General features: G+C 44.3%; 2 protein-coding genes across 2 annotated transcripts in view; one reads left to right on the forward strand and one right to left on the reverse strand.

Moving 5' to 3' along the window:
• Positions 1 to 2,150, forward strand: part of RBKS (ribokinase) — a 72,468-nt gene extending 70,318 nt beyond the window's left edge. Inside the window, exon 8 of the mRNA XM_012572211.5 lies at positions 927 to 2,150. Within this exon, the coding sequence (XP_012427665.5) occupies positions 927 to 1,100 (174 nt within the window). The 3' untranslated portion in view covers positions 1,101 to 2,150. The remainder of the gene's footprint in view (positions 1 to 926) is intronic.
• On the reverse strand, positions 2,075 to 8,637 carry MRPL33 (mitochondrial ribosomal protein L33). Its single transcript, NM_001198795.2, is given in 4 exon segments — positions 2,075 to 2,389; positions 4,516 to 4,622; positions 7,135 to 7,153; positions 8,587 to 8,637. Coding segments are annotated over 4 exon segments (198 nt in total). The 5' UTR covers positions 8,609 to 8,637; the 3' UTR covers positions 2,075 to 2,339.
• Positions 8,638 to 17,464: the final 8,827 nt, after the last annotated feature.

A 17,464-nucleotide genomic window follows, 5' to 3' on the forward strand; every position in this document is an offset into this window, starting at 1 on the left:
AACACGACCATCAATCACGTTAAATTTTGCCAGTTGCTGGGGCCACGTCACAGCACTGACCAGCTAAAGAACAGTTATTGTTGAGAAGCTCTTGGGAGGCAAACAGCTGCCACTCCCTGCTGACCAGAGCACAACTGGGCAGAAGGGTCAGAGCAAGCTGGGCTGTGGCTGGTGCCCATGTGGGACAGATGTACTCCATGCCTCCCCAGGGCTCCCACGGGGCACGCAGGGCATGGCTTGGGAACGATGGGGAAAGAGGGCCATGGCTGCCAGAGCTCCTGGTGAATGTCACTGTCCTCATCCTCCGTGCTCAAACTCAGTGCAGGTGGCAAACCTTGCTCCAGGAATAAGAGTGATTTATGTGATAGACACAATGTTAGTTTTTAATGACAGTGGGACCTTTTTAATAAACAACAGCTAAGTTCTGGAAGTGTCAAAACATACCCTTCTGCAGCTAGGAATTTACAGACACCACAAGCCACATGGCTTATTCCCCCCTCCCCCCTCCCCCCTTTTCTCTGCCCCTTCTACCACTGACCTTTATAAAAAACGGAAGTTAAATAAGAGGAAAATAGCTTTAATGAAACATCCAGGTTGAGAAATCAAAATCAGACACTCCAGCAACAGGAAGTTTCAAAGCAATGTTTATAACAGGATCTTGCTGAACTGTGGCACGATTGCTTTGCTTTAAGTTTTAAGCCATATTATAGTGTGAGCCTTGATTCAGCAGCTGGGCACAAGGATAGTATTGTGGTATTAGTTTAACTTTGCAAAATTTCCTGGGCATAGAAAAGTGTATTGAACTCAACTCCTGAACAATTTCCTGACCCCTGCAATCAGTGCTACAACTTGTGTCTTTCCGGTAAAGGCATCTGAATTGTTTCCCTGTGCAAATACACTTAAGCTTGTTTGTTATTTTATTCTAGGGCGCTGGAGACAGTTTTGTGGGAGCACTGGCATTCTACCTGGCCTACTATCCCACGTTATCCATGGAGGAAATGATCAGGAAGTCTAACTGCGTCGCATCAGTGAGCGTCCAGGCACCGGGGACACAATCTTCATATCCTTACAGGAAGGACTTGCCTCAGGACCTTTTCTAATTGATTGTCTAGCTTGCTGTACTGATTTTATCTCATACCAGACAGCATTATTCTTCTGACTGCACTGAGGTTCTCCTCTGCTGACTGGAAAGCAGCAGAGTCTCTTTGCTTCTTATTTCAGGAATCTTGTGTGTTCCTGTTCTACAGCAGCAAGATGGGGTGCGGGTGGTGGGTCTTTCCAACACAGCTCGGCAGGTCTCTCTGGCCCCACACAGCCCTGTGGCCGTCCCACACAGTGCGCTCTACTGAACTACATGAAGTTTACAGCAAAACACCTGGAGGGTATTGGGCTCCTGACAGTATTTGTACTTGATTTTATCAGAACTGCTGATGTGAAATGGCAGCACATGAAGCAGAGCATTAGCTTTGAGACTACAACTTCAGTGCTCAAACACCAGGGCCGGTGTTTGGCTCACAACAAAGCCCCGCATATCGAGCCTGGGCCAGCCTGTGCCTCAGCTGTGGCACTGCCCTCTGTGCTTCCCCACACTCAGGAAGGTCCCTCCAGCTGCAAACAGGACAGGACTGCTACTGAGGTCGACTTTGAAAATGGTTTCTAGCCACATTGCTCTGAACACAGGCAAGCTAAATAAGGAAAAAAAGCCTACAAGAACATCAGAGAACTACCTTGTCTGTTTTCTTCATGTTTGACAAAAACCCAGGAATGAAAATTCAATCCTACTAACCTGGCTGAAAATAATACAGGCCTTTAGTCATGTTAATAGCTTATCCAAATACTCATTTAGGTTCCCACTCCTTCTTTCCTCAGAAGGAGCTGGTGCAACATTACCCCTCCAAGTAATGACACCAGCTCGTGGTCACTACTGTCGCATCTGTGGTTGGTAGGTTAGAAAAACTTGCAATCCTGCCATTGAATTCCTGCTGTGGAAAATGTTAATTTTTACTGCTTTATAAAACAATAGTTCCTTTGAAGATTACAGCCTCTTTCACAATAGAAAACACAGACAATGGGATTTGCTATTTCATTTTTTTTAATTGAGCACTGTAAAAATAACTCAAAAGATAAATAAATGTTACTGTGATGATCTATGTCCAGACATTAAGAATTTTCTCTCTCTACATTGTTTTATTCACAATGGCCTTCAAATCACAGGAGACGGTGATCCCAGTTCATTTCCTCTCTCTTCAGCCCATGTTGCTGGATTTCTGAATCAGTGTTCACCCCATCCTGCCCCTAGACCATCCTCTTCTCATGTATAAATCAAGACCAGCCATTGTTCACACAGAACGGATTTTTCTCTTCTCTGTGAAGAGGACACGTTGTTTTGCTACAGGGGTAAAAAAAAAAAAGAGAAAAAAGAATCCGTTAAGCAGCCTGAAGTGTTAAAATTCAATTCAACCAGCCCACGTTCCTTTTCTCCTGGCTGCCTTCACTGCTTAAATGAGTGTGGAGCAACTGACTGGCACAGCACTGTTGTTAACCAACTCCTGAAGGAGTTTCATGGTGCTTTCACTTTACCACATGTAATTTTTAGTTCCTAAGATGTCCACTTTACCTCTGTGAGAATAAGTGTCAGAATGCAAGTGACTGAAAACACTCAACAGCTGCTCTGTGTGACTATTCTGAGTCACAGCTGTTCAATGTAGGGACAAAAATAGGTTCTTTCTTGCTTTCTTCTACTCTTCAACTCCAGAGCCGAAACAACTACAAATGATGAGTTGGATCCAGTTGGCCTCACAGACTGACTGAGAAGTTAACCAATTGTCCTGTGGATCTCTCAGCAAGCCACAAACTGGCCATGACCTGATGCAGGTGTTTGCAAAAAAAACCTGCAGGGCAGGTTAAGCACAGTCAATACATAAATAAAAAACAAAAATTGCAAAATAAAGCAAAGCAAAGCTTCGCAATGCCATCTGAAAATCAACAGTTTGGTTAGTTTCATTATATGAATTCCTTTGAAAGCTACGCAAGAGAGATCCACACAACAAAATCTCTTCTTCCACAAAAAAGTTTCGTTTTAAGAAATACTGTAGATAGTACAGATTCTGTTGCTGCAGTTGGGAGGTAGTGAAACTTGGGCAATCCTGCCACTACTTCACTAAAAAGCTTCATTCTGTGGACATCCCAGGTTTCTGAGAAGTAGAAAACATAAGGTGAAAACACATGCCAAGTGAAAATGCTTCCAAACATATTCCTGATGTGAGTTGTTATCTAGACTCAAATTTACTTCCCTTCACACATGCAACACTTTCTCACATCAATTTCTCACTTGTGTTCTACTACAGGCTACAAAGATCAAAGCTTTCTTCAGCAACCTACTACATGTTCTGAGTTCTTCTCTTTCTTCACTTCCCTACAAGTTGCAAAGCTTCTGGAGGATCACTTTGCACAATGTTTCAATGCAATAATTTATTTTTCTTACTCAAGAATATAATCCCAGAGATCTCTGATTCCCCTTCTGTGTGGAATTCAAAAGGAAACCCACAACCTCTGTCATCTTTGAAAACTACATATTGCTTCTCTGGTGGTTTCTCTTGCCTCTCAAAGCTCCTGTACTGTTACTTCTGAGAATGAAAAGGTAGTCATCTAACAAGAACATTTTAAGAAAAAATAAGCCTGAATCACGTAACTTCTGGCCCTGCATTATCTACTTAGAGCTGCTAAATAAATTTCTTATATCTTACAACTTTAAATGAGCCTTTTTTGCATTAGCTACACCATGTTATTTCTAATATGGTTTGTTTAAATTCTAAGTTTACCCACATTAAGCTTTTTAATATTAAATTCAGCTTTTTAATGCTAGAAATAGAAATTTGAACCATTAGTCACATTGAAAAAAAGCTGGGTGAGCAAAAGACAGTGTGGCAGGTGCTATAACCTGTCCAGCAAATCAGATTCTTAAACTGAGAAAATCTGCAAGGACCAGGGGAACATAAAAGAATCCACCAACTGCCATCTGGAGAGTGATATCATTTGTGGAATAGGAAGAATCTGTGCAAGTTTCTTTAGAAGAAAAAGTCCATTTTGTAAGAAGTGGTTAAAATTTCTGGTCTAGAGCTCCCATAGCAGCTTAACAGAACACTTGTGTTGATGCATACTTTGTGCCTGCTTGTTGGAGGTAGCACAGTCTAGCAAACCACACAAAGAAACAGAATGAAAGAACTCCTGTGTCACTTGACTTCGCCAGTGACATGTGGCATGGCTGTCATCAAAGTCTCTGATGTGTCAGGCAAGTCATTACTTTGTTTCACTGCCACAATCTGTAAAATGAGGGTAACATTTACTTCCCACTGGAATGCCATGAAGAACAGCAAGCATACAGTCATTTGAGTATGAAACATGTTATGACATATTCTGCTTAGATGGGAAAAATCCTGTTGCATTCAAATCTTTTCTCCCACAGAGCGGGAGAAGCTCACACAAAGCATGCTGACTTCTTCCCCAAGCTCTTACCAATGGGATCGTATCTCAGCAGGACCAGTTTTTCCTGCAGTCGGAGTCTCCTGATGTTGAAGCAGTAGCCTGTTTCTGCAGCACTCTTCATCCTCACCAGAATGTACCTAAAGTCACAAGGGATGTCTCTGTGTCAGTGCACAGGCACTCACTGAGGGCCCACCACATCTGCCAGGGCATGGACCAATGCACAAGCTTTCAGCACAATCACATAAGACACTTCGACTTCAGGGATGGGAGTATGAAAACTATGTATGCTTAACTTTTAACACTAAACCATAAGCTCCAGGATCAAGTTTAAGTAAATAATTCCTCAACAGGATACAAGCCTAGAGAGAAGTGGCTCCTCCAAAAAAGAGTGAGGTGAGAGGAATAAAAACAGGAGAAAAAAAGAAGTTAGGAAAATCAGCATACAGTTGAGTCACTTAAATGCTAAGGGCAAGAGAGGAAGGATGATGGTAGTTAAAGATGTTCAGGTTGTAGATAACACTGTATCACAGACTATCACTTCCTCATGCAGAGAGGAAGCTAAGCAGATAGGCTGGCACAAGAGACATGCGAAAGGAGAAGCAGAACCCCCTGGCACCATCCACCCTGCTAGAGATACAAAGCTTGATATTAACCCAGCCACGGGAACCCCCTTCCCCACTGGAAGGCTCTCGGTTTGTGGGGCAGGCTGGCAGCAACTGCGGTGTCCCAGGAGCAGGAGAGTGAGGAAGCTGCTCCACACCCCCAGTCTGGAAGTATGCCAAGATCTAGCAACTTCCTAGTCAGAGGGCATCTTCTGAATTTTCAAAAGAAATGTGAAACCCTTTGACCAGTCTGTAAATTACATCTTTCTCTTCCATTTCAATGAAGACATGAATACATCTCAGTTCACTTTCCATTTTCCTGTATTTTCCTGTTTCTAACACAAAATGGTCTGTCAAAATTAACCCGTTCTTCCTCACTTGTACAGTTCTGATCAGTGTACTTCCTTAAGCTCTTCCTTTTCAGCTTTGCAATCTAATTTACCATTGAGTTCAAAATAAAGAGAAAGACACTGGATTCCTGCAGACAACTGACTGAGCATATTCTTAAGATTATCCTTGGTTGTTGTCCTCTCCTGTACACTACTGCAGGTGTGCTGTGAAGCTTCAGTAACCACAAAGCCTCCTTTCCCTATATCTCACCCACTTCCTCAAAGCCTCTGTGCAGTTTCCCCTTTCTGGGGGAATTAGCGGCATCAGTGTGGCCAGGCCTTGAAATTCTTGTGCACCACACATTTGATGCCAAACCCATTCCAAACAATACTTTTGCTCAGAAAAATCACTCCCCTGTGAAGGAATGTAACAAGGAGCAGAGGCACAAAACACTAGAAAGCTGTTGGAGCATAGGAGACCCAAAGGGAGTTGAGAAGGATAAATAATATAAGAACATATTCCTGGAGTGCATATGGGACTGTAAATAAACAGAAAGAAACATCGGGATAAAAAATAAAAGGGAGTGTGTGGTAGAAATCCCCACATTAACATTAGTAACACCATTTTAAAAAGCTACTTTTTCACCTTGCAGAAACCTCCTGGTTTGCTGTGTTTGTTTTTATGAACAGATAACAGTAGAACAATGAGATGTCAAACTGCTCTCTGTCAGGCACATACTTGGGAAGTGCTTTCTTAATTTAAAAGCCTGACAATGTGCAGAAATTCTGTAACAGAAGAATCTGCTCAAATGTGGCAAGTGGTTGGTACTGGCTCTGTTGGGGGCAGATTCTTAAAGAACACAAAATACAGAAAATGTACCAAAGGCTATAGATCCCAGGCCTGTGTGGTATCAAGTATAATACACTCACACAGAATGCAGCTTCTGGGAATGGGAAGATAGGAATGTGTTCATATGAATGTACCAGTTTAGCCTCTTGGATTTGTCTAGCTCATTTTTTTACAGAGCATTCCGGATCCAAGTCAGTTTCTCTACATAATTTTGTTCCTTGCGCCCACATTGTAAGAGCACTGGTGTGCTCAAAGTACATATTCCTTTCCAATCCTTAACACAGGTCAGAGGACTGTGACTAGTTTTCTTCCAGAGCCCACTAACATCTCTGCTGAGCTGGACTACAGAGCAAACTAAGATGCCCAGAGCACTGAGTGCACCCCAGCCACTCCTCACATACCAACTCAAGAGTATGCTCAGCCTAGGAAGTGTTCTGCACCCTGGCTATAGGAAAGCTTCACCTGCCTAAAGTCCACACCACAGACAACAAACACACACGATGTACCTTAGTTTACTGTCCTCAGCTGAAAAGATATGACAGGTGAATAACAGGAAAAATACTTGGATTTACAACCTCTCTAATCACAGAGCACAGAGGTGTGCTCCCCTCGCACAGGGCGCTTTGGAGATTACTGCTGAGCTCAATGTGGCAGCCCATAGGACAAAACCTGCCTTTGCTGCAAGTTCAGAACCCATGGGAGAGTTTCACACCGTTCTGTACTTACCTGTGAGAAGACACACATACAGAATGGCTGAGAGGGGGCAGCTAGACTCAAGGACTGAAATTATCTCGGGTATATTAAAAAATACTTTGTAAAAATACAACATAACAGTAATCAAAAACTGGTGAGGAAAACCATCACTTACTTAGATTTGCTCTTGGCCACTGGGGTTTGATTTTTTTTTTTTCCAGCATGAAGAGGAGAAAAACAGAAGACAGAGTTACCATTTTATCTTGTTTCCTTTATATGCAACATACAAAGATTAAGTGTGTTCCATGCCTGACTTTGCTAAAGCACCAGATAGTGCGAAGAGATTTATTGTCACGATAAAGCACCACCCATTCTTCCACGTGCTGTTAGTTCCCTGCTCTTTCTGCCATCATGTCACCTTTATAGTGTCTGTGCAAATGCAGTGCTCAGCACGACAGGCTGCACTTGCTGCAGATGTTGTCAGTAATTTTCATCTTCAGTGCCGAGTATGAATTCGCTGGGTGAACGTGAAGTTAAGACAGGTGTGAGGAGCAGGTCCAGCTCTCACAGCCACTGGTGGAAACTGCAGTCCGAGTCTCCCGGACTTGTTTCCACGCACTCCAGCTCCGGTTCCTGCTGCGGTGCCAGCACAAGGCTGTGCACAGCCACAGGTGCGGAGCAGGGAGCCCTTCTCAGCCCAGCCCGACCTCCCCGGGCTGCTTTGGGCTTCGCTGATCTAACCCACAGCACAGCACCAAACAGGCCGAATTATCTTTCTGTCCGCTCACTAAACTTAAAGCAATCGCAAATCTGCAGTACAAATTCAAACCCCTACTAAAATCAAGAAAAAAAGAAAAAAAAAGAAAAAAAAAAGAAAAAAAAAAGAAAGAAAGAAAAAAAGCCCGTCTATATTGTGATATTGTGTCTGTGCAAGTCTTGTTTAGGTCGCACTGCGCTTCCTCCGGGGAGAGAGGAAGGGAAGGGAGAAAGGGAAGGGAAGGGAAGGGAAGGGAAGGGAAGGGAAGGGAAGGGAAGGGAAGGGAAGGGAAGGGAAGGGAAGGGAAGGGAAGGGAAGGGAAGGGAAGGGAAGGGAAGGGAAGGGAAGGGAAGGGAAGGGAAGGGAAGGGGGAAGGGAAGGGAGGGGAGGGAAGGGAGGGAAGGGAAGGGAAGGGAAGGGAAGGGAAGGGAAGGGAAGGGAAGGGAAGGGAAGGGAAGGGAAGGGAAGGGAAGGGAAGGGAAGGGAAGGGGGAAGGGAAGGGAAGGGGGAAGGGAAGGGAAGGGAGTGGAGGGAAGGGACGGAGGGGAAGGGAAGGGGAGGAAGGGAAGGGGAGGAAGGGAAGGGGAGGAAGGGAAGGGGAGGGAGGGAAGGGGAGGGAGGGAAGGGAGGGAGGGAGGGAAGGGAGGGAGGGAGGGAAGGGAGGGAGGGAGGGAGGGAGGGAGGGAAGGGAGGGAGGGAGGGAAGGGAGGGAGGGAGGGAAGGGAGGGAGGGAGAGAAGGGAGGGAGGGAAGGGAGGGAGAAAGGGAGGGAAGGGAGGAGAGGGAGGAAGGGGAAGGGAGAGGAGGGAGGGGAGGGGAAGGGCCGGGAAGGTCGCGCCGCCCGCCCCACAGCCGCCCCCGCGGCACTCACGGGCCGCCGCCGTCAGGAACATCGCGCCGGGCCCGCGGCCGCTCCGCCCCTTCCGCCGCCGCAGCCGCGTCCGGGGCCGGGCCGGGCCGGCGGGGCTGCTCCGCCCCGGGGCGGGGATCCCTGACGCGTCCTGCTCTGGGCTCCTCAGTGCGACACACGGAGCTGTGGGACGGTACCTAGTACAGGCAACAGGGGTATGGAGGGACTGGAGCGTTCCTCTTATGAATAAAGGCTGTGGGAGCTGCACCTGTTTAATCTAGAGAAGAGAAAGGTGAGAGGGGATCTCACTAGTGCATATGAATTTGGGTGCCGAAAGGATGGTGCCCAGCGACAGGACAAGGTGCAGTGGCCATAAAATAAAACAAAAGAAGTTCCACATCAACATGAGGAAAAATGTCTCTGCACCGAGTGTCAGAGGACTGGAGCAGGCTGCCCAGGGATGTTGTGGAGGGTCCCTCTCTGGGGACATTCGAATCCACGGGGACATGGGATGTGCTCCTTCCTGAGCCATCTGCTGTGGCAGGGGGTTGGACTAAATGGTTTCCAGAGGTCCCCCCAAACCCTACAACTCTGTAATTCCGTGATGTCCCCACGCAGGCCTATCCCGGCACATGCCGGCAGCCTGTCCGTGTGTCTGGCAGTGGCTCATGGCAGCAGCGCCAGTGCAGAGGGGGCCGTGCCCACAGTGATGGCCCCACAGGCTGCTCTGGCTGGCAGCACATCGGGGTTCTGTCCCACTGCATGGAACCACACAGCTTTGGCTCGGAAAGGACCTTGTCCCAACTCCCTCTGTGGGCAGGGACACCTCCCACTAGACCAGGTTGCTCAGAGCCCCGACCATCCTGCACATGGCTGTGTCAGGTTGCGCTTCTAGCCAACTAAAACCCCCAAGTCCTTCTCCTCAGGGCTGCTCTCCATCTAGTCTCTCATCCTCCAGTGCATTTTAGGCATTGGAATAGGTTGCACCACCTGGATGTGGTGCAGGGGGATGATTTAGTGATTTAGGGGTTACAGTGATAGTGCTGGGTTGATGACATAGTCTTAAAGGTCTCTTCCAACCCCAGTGATGCTATGATCTGCTAACCTCTGCCTGCCTTTTTTCTCTTTTTTATAAAAAGGGGGGTGTTGCTATGCTATCAAAGTCTCCAAACCATTAGGCAACTAAACCGATCAGTGTTCATGAGATACTGTACAAAAGCCATGGGCAGGGAGGCTCAAGGCAGGCACCAAAGCAAGTCTTCATATTCCTCTGACCCATTAGATAATGAATATATTACTCTCTGAAAAATTCACGGAAGATCTGTGGCTCACTCTGCTTCCTTCAGTTCGGTAAACTGTTATTGATGAAATTCAAGTCCTTGAATATTCAGCAATTACTAAGGCAATAAAATGTCAGTTTGACATATTTAGATGAAAAACAGGAATTAGAATGTATAATAACATGCAGTTGATTTTACATTCTATGGCATGAAAACAGGAGGCTGACCCTATAAAAGACTGGAGCAAAACGACATCTCCAGGAAAACATTGCTTCTTGTGTCAAGTGTTTACTTGATATGTTGTTCTTTTAGTCAACTCAATTATTTCCAAATACCTCCTCTTAATACAACATTTCAGTCTTTACTATGTGGCCTTCAGAAGTATAAATCTAGTAGTTACATAATCTGGCCATGAATATCAGAGTGAGAACTTGAAAACATTCAAGATGATAAAATGTGAGTGCTGTAAGACTCCTTCTCTTTGATCTGCGTTATTGCCTCAGTCAGAGCACAGACTGAAAAGGAATGGGATTGCCAACCTCCTGACTTCACTGCCAAGAATATAAATCAACATTAAAGATGATTTCTAAATGAAATAGCAAGTTAAACATTTGTAGAAATACATCATCAAATAGAGGTTACTGCCTCTTTTTAAACCTCTTGCCTGTTGGCAAAAAGAAAACTGTTCCAGTGACATTTTCTCTGCTCTGCTGTGACACGGGCTGCATAAATATAGACACTGTGGATTAGAATAGACTTCAGCAGTCTTCAACTTTCTTTTTAGCAGACTTTTCTGTAGACAGTTTTCAATAACTATGGGTAAAACCCAGGCAGTCTGAAACTGGTATGTGTGGCAAGGTGCTGACAGTGTCACATGCCCCTGATGGCAACAGTCATAGCTGACCTTGAAGAAAAGTTGTCCTGGCTGGAGGAAACGACAGAGAGTGAGAAATTCTGACCCTGGCTCTGATTCAGATTTGGCATGTGGGCTAGGATAAGTCATGTTCTTTGAGATCTTTGATGGCATGTGCAGTGGAAATGCAGATTTTTCCTTCAACTTTGCCTAAAGAAAGCAAGGAGTGTGATGAACTGTAATGCCAACCTAGATAATTCTGGTCCTTGCTTAAAGAGAAGTCACTCGTGACTCCAGCAGAGAAGTTGCTAGTGCCAAATCGATCAATGTCACTCAGAATCAAACATAGGGTGGGTTTTTACCTCCCTAAAAAAACAACAATTTGTCATGGTATAATCTAATTGATTCTTTCCCATTTTATGCTTTATATTCTAGGCTGAGCCCTCCTTCACCTCCAGAAAGTGAGGAGATGGCTGCTCCCTGCCAAGAAAGTGCAGCCAGGTTTCTGGCATGCACTGAGCAGGCAAAGGGCTGCTGTCTGAAGTTGGCGAGGGTGAGGCTTCTTCAAGTGCAACGCGGTGCCTCTAGTCAGTCATCACTCGAAAAAGTCACAGAAGGGGAGAGGGGGGCAGCAGATGAAAAGTTTGCAAGGTAAATATCCTCTTGGCACTAGATTTTCTATGTGAGTTGCTGTAAATAACGCATACAAAATCCAAGGCTGGAAACAAGAGAATAACACTAAAGCCTGGGAAAAGCTCCACGTGTCCTTCCTGGTTTCCCATAAAAAGCAGGCAAACATTTAACTAAGCCAAAAAAATGCAGACAGATTGGTGGACGTAGCTTTTAAACAGCCAGGCTACTTTCTGCTCCCTTCTTTCCCTTTCTCAGCGTGTTTCCACTTAGTGTTCTGCTGTCCGCAGTGTTAAACAAACACTCATGGGCACTATTGTGCAAATCACTCATCCCAGATAACAGATGGATTTTTACATTCTTTCTGCATATCTGAATCCATTATCCCAATAGGGCCAGAAGAAAGTGGGCATTAGCTTAATGCAGTTCTGAAAGAGGAACTGTTCAGGTCAGGAGAGCTGTGATTATCAAAAGAGCCATCTGAAGTGCTAAATCACTCTGAGTCAGTGACTAAATCTATTTCAGCTGCTGGTCTGTTTGAAGTGGCCTTTAGCCTAGTTCCTAGATGTGATAATCTTGTTAGAAAAGGTGGAAAAGCAATGGGCTTGGATGCTTCCCTTCTAAACCTCCAGAACTTAGTCCCCTTAGATCAGATGCGGGGCACTCTGGTGTGGTTAGGGCACGGCTCTGTTTTCAGGGATTTACCTGAACTCTGTTTATTCCTTCCAGAGCATTGGTCTCTAGATCTGTTCTGGAGCTCCTTTCCCCTGCACTGACGTCATTCAGATGTAAGGGGGTAAGAACAAAGACAGCACTCGCCTGTTTCTTGTGTGATTTTTCAATACCCATTTCCCAATCCCGGCATCCACAGTAACAACATCCTTTCAAACCGCCCCCTCTTGAAATGCCACTGTAGTCAAACAGCTGCAAATCAAAACACCTTGTAAACAAGTGACTGAAATCCCGTGGGATGCCCGAGGGCTTGGGCACGTCTCAGAGTGATTATAGTTCCTGCTATACAAATTGGAGTCCATGTAGCACAGTTTGTGCCAGCTACGAGCTCTAGCTTTTTATTTTTAGGCCTGTTTGTCGAGGGGTTCTCATAATAAAAAGAATGACGTTCGGTATCAGTGACACACAGATAAAATTAGATAGTAGCCGGAAGTGATCCTACAACTAATCCTCCCCATTTTTTCTACAAGCTTTGGGATCCTGTGGGCCTCAAGGACAGCTTTTCTCTGTGTGAATTTCACTTCCCATCAGCAGGCAGCTGAAAAATTGGGCTTGCATAGGACTTGTGTGCAACAGGAATGAATGTCATTGTCAGTGCTTATGCCAACAGCTGGGACCAGCTGGGACACCAAAGACAACAGTGTCTAGATGTGTACAGCTGATCAGAGGTTGTTTTTAGCAAGACTTCAAACCTTTTTCCCTTTTTGGGGCAACAGAACAATGTTTTTGTCTTCCATGCGTGGAGTTTTGTGCACAGAGCGGCTTAAGTCATCAGGGCTCAGTCCTGGAAGTGATTAGTCCCCCAGACATAAGACACCCACACTGATGCTGAAGATATTATTCCTTTCTTTGGAAGAAGCTGCCTAGGGGAAAGACAAGACAGGAGATGCATTAGCTTACATCTCTAAAGTAATCATTCTCTCAGGAGGGCGGGATAAGTTCTCATTTGTTTTGGCGCTTTTTTTTTCCCTTCTAAATTTTGGATTGCTTTTGTTTTTACTTTACTGTAAAAGAAGAAAATAAAAGAGGTTAACTGGTCAGCAGATGGTCTCTATTGCTTAGAAGCATTGAATTCAATCAGGCAGTGTACCTAGTGTACTTTCAAAGGAAGGTGCAATTGTTTGCTGTGTAACACTAAGGATTTAGCTGTGGTATTAAGGAAAAGAAAGAGTGTATCAAAATCAAAGCTGTGAGCCTGCAAGGCCATGTACTTTTAAGCAGGGTGGATAAAGACAAAGAGAGAAGATAATTATGTAATGTGAACATGGTGTGACATACGGAATATTTTTTTTTCCTCCTGTAGCTTACTAGAGGAGGGTGGATCAAGTGCCTGGACTTGTTTCATTTTATGTCAGAAACCTACTCTGGAATGAATTGGTGTATCACTTGCATGGCTCCTTGGCAAGGGGTTATCTTTAGCTTCAAGCCAGAGTTAACAGCTGTAAGGGAAAAGAAAACAGGTGTTTCAAGGGGACAAGTGGATATAGAGAACCAGAAGAAGGATACAGCTTTCAGCATCCCATGGCCTCCCTAAAGACTTTCTCACTCGAGGGAAGGTCACAGGGTTCAAAGTTGTTTCTCAAGTGCAGCTATTAGCATCGCCTTGATGTCATGTAGTATTATAAACAAGTTATTATTTCATTCAGTGTTTTGGGAAATGATGGGACTGGAACAATATACCCACAGCAGTTCCCTCCCCTGTCCCAGCAGACTCTTTAGTGAATTACTTATGAGCTGTACCTCACTAACTGATGTCTGTCTATCTGTCTGTATGTCTATGTCTGGTAATAGTGTGTCTCTGAGGAATTTCAAGTAGGAATATTGTGGATGTTGTGAAGGGCAGAGAGCTGGGAAGGAGGAGAGGGACATAAATTTGCAGTGTCTTGTGGTCTGATGGATGTTTGATGTATGAACATTGGGATGAGAAGGCCCCAGGGCTTCATAGCTGCAAGAACTGAATGCATCATCGCTCCTTTTTCCACACATTTGTGCTTCTGAAGCCAGTCACTCATTTATACCTGATGGGATAGCAGAAAAACAGAGTTAAGCAGGGCAGTGTTCCATTCATTTCTGTCTGCTTAGCTCAGGTTCAAGCTAGAGATGGGATGAATACTTAAAAACATCAGAATCATCATAAAGGAGCAAGTTCTAGAAATGAGGTTCAGCAGGAATGTATGTAGAAATCTGTTTGAAGTCTTGGACTCTTGCATAACTGTCTGTGGCTAGTTCCCTCAACCCTTTTCTTCTGCTGTAGTCTCCCTAGATACATTTTACTTAAAAACATATAAGCAATTTGAAAGCCCTAATGACGCACAATGTGTGTTCCTTGACCTTTGCACAATCTCTGCAAAGATACTGTCTTTCCTCTTTCTATTTCATAAGCACTGACCATTTGGCCTTGCCCTGTCATCCCCAAATATAAAGAAATAGTCTCCCTCCTATAGAGGAGAGGCAGCCCACTAGGTTAAGAATATAAAGACTGTAACAATATTCATAGATGGCCTGTTGCAAGGGTTTTGTTGACCAGTAAAGATATATCTATATTTCAGTCACTTTTTAGCCCATGTTATATTCTTCAGTGATACCAAACTATTAGATCAAATAATGTAATGTAGCTCAGCTTATCTTTCTGGAAATATTCCTTGTCTGAAATAGAACAAGCTATTTCCCCACATCACTATATAGGCCAAGATATCCTTGAACTGCTCACAAAACAAAGCTAGACTAAATTACATGTTTTCCCCAAAAGTTATCCTAACCTAAGGAATCACAAAAAACTCTTTACATTCCTTTTTCCCCCAGCTGTCACAACATGGACTCTAACCTCACCATTACAGGAAAAACTGCTCTTCCAAATTGTGTAGATCAGTAAGAGACTAGTATTTCTCCCTAAATATAACTGGTCCCATAACTCTAGCCCATATCTTTAAGATTGCCTTGCTATCTAGTCTAACTCAGTATGTGTCCAAGGGCATAGTTGCCTAAAAATCACATAGGTAACTATGATGAAGACATGGCCCATAGCATGTGATCTTAGATAAATTTCTGTCCAAATATTCTGCCTGCTCACATGATGACCCAATCCATACTGGGATACAACTGATGGACTGATATTCCCAGCCCTGCCCTGCATTAGGGTCTGATGACCTAGTTCTGGGTAACTGAAGATCTCACCTCTTCCTCAGCACAAAAATACTCTTGCACCATTTTGAAATCCTGTTGCTGGCATTGAAGAGTTCACATAAACCAGTACTGTCTGTAGTGACCTCATGCTTGCATGTAAAATCACGGTCAGGGCATTTCATGCTAGCAGTAAACCATAAGAATTTACTGGAATGGGATTAAATTTGTTTTCAGTGTGTCTGCAGAGCCAAATCAATTCCGAGAGTTTTCTGAGCTGCTGAACAACCAGAGGCAATCATTGCACTTTTCTGCTGCCAGTTGCAGTCTTTTACCTCTTCTAGGCAGGAACTGTCTCCTACTCTGTACAATTGCCAGCGTTGTGGGGTGGCACCTTATTGAACCCCCTGCATCAATGGGATGGCTTTTGGGAGCCTCCACTTGCAGGACAGCCAGCAGGACACCCCTCCAGCTGCCCTCCAGCCTGCAGTACCTGTGGCTAAAATACAGGCAAATGCACTTGAGTTAGACGTGCATCTGATGCCAACTGCATCTGGCAACTGCTCTGGCGCTGCAGAGGACTGCCCCAGGATTTCTAGTTATTTTTAATTCAGCATTAGATTGGGCCCAGTTGCTCCTGGTTAGAGATCTTTTTGCAATAACAAACTAAGATTACATGAAGAGCTTAAAAAAGAATTTCACCCCTCCAGGGCTAAATTACTTCCACTTATATACAACTGTCATATCTTTAAAGGGCAAACCCAGAAAGCTAACACTGAAAAATATAACTCTACAACCGAGATTATCTGCCTGCCTTCTCTAGGCAATCATGTCTTATATCTAGAAGGTATTTTGTAGCAAAACCCAAAATTCAAGCTAAGTAGATGGAAGATTTATGTACAGAGTAGGAAACAACAGCTTGGGAGGAGGTGTATTTGATTGCTGGAGCCAGTTACAAAGAGAAACCTCAAACACCATACGACTGCTTTTCCATAGCATCTCACTCACGTCTGGTAAAACCACTCCATGCTCACCCAGACTTTGCAAACTACTGCTCACCAGCTGAGAAAGGCATGGTGACGTGCATGCTATGGAAGCATCTGACACTGGCAAACAGTTCCCTTCTATATTTAGCACAGTATCCATTCCAGACATTTTACAACTATTTTTCATGAAGTAATAATTCGAAAGTAGGAAGAATGAAAGCCCTCTGTACCAATTTACCTGTCCCACAGGAGGCCTCCTGCTGTTCAACTCACATTTAGGGAATTTAATTAGGAGCGGAGTTACACAGGAACATGAAGAGGCCACACCTTCCCTACACTTTCTGTGAATATTCCCACTCATATGATGAGAGAGCAGTCATTCTTCTCCTAGTGGCTGTATTCAGCCCTGATTATATACCTGGATTAATAATTGAAGCACTTAACCCTGGGGCAAATGGATTTCTGTGAAGAACACAGAAATTATGGACTGGGGAGCCCAACATGTCATCAAATGTCCAGAAGTAGAAGTGCTCATAGCCTTTTGTTCAAAAACTTTCCCTTGAAGAACATTTAACTCTCTTCATAATTATTCTCTGTTTTCCTCTCAACTCCTTTTCAATAGTGGCATGGAGAAAAGTGGAAGAGGAGAAAGATGAGGAAGAGTAAACATAGAAAAGTCTGCAGATTTCATACTTTAATCCAAAAAAGGATGATTTCCTTTTTTTTTTTTTTTCCTAGTTCTGCCTATAGAAAATATCCCCTGTAGCATTTTTGGTGTTTTCTTTTTCATTCTTTTTATGTGAGGTTAGAACCCAGCACTGCATTGTCTTCAGTGAGCAGCACACTGAGACCAGTGACTAACTGGTACCTTGATAAGAGTCCTAGCCTATTCTTCAGCCACAATTGTATCTCACATCTCCCAAGCTGTAAATGCTTGGGTGTAAACTTAGAAGCTTAGGGGGCATTTTTTTGTGTCTCCCTACTACACTCATTCACATGCAGCAATACCCCTTCCAATGAAATCCCAAAATTTAGAGATTCTGAATTGCTTTAGGCCTCACCTGTTCATTCAGTCAGATGCAATATATCATTTAACCCTTTCAGGAGATCTACCAGATGCTAGTCTTGGCTTCATTTTCTCATTCTTAGAACTGCTGAGCAGAAAGGTTAAATAGTGTGAAATACAGCAAGGAGCAAAGGCCATTTGTTTGTACCTGACTTTTTTCTCAAGAGAGGGAACAACTTGCAATTGGCAGTGTGGTCCAGGATGCTCAGGGTTTGTAACTCAAACTCAAACC

This window comes from Taeniopygia guttata, chromosome 3 (genome assembly GCF_048771995.1).
Source record: "Taeniopygia guttata chromosome 3, bTaeGut7.mat, whole genome shotgun sequence".
In the NCBI taxonomy this organism is placed as follows: Eukaryota; Metazoa; Chordata; class Aves; order Passeriformes; family Estrildidae; genus Taeniopygia; species Taeniopygia guttata.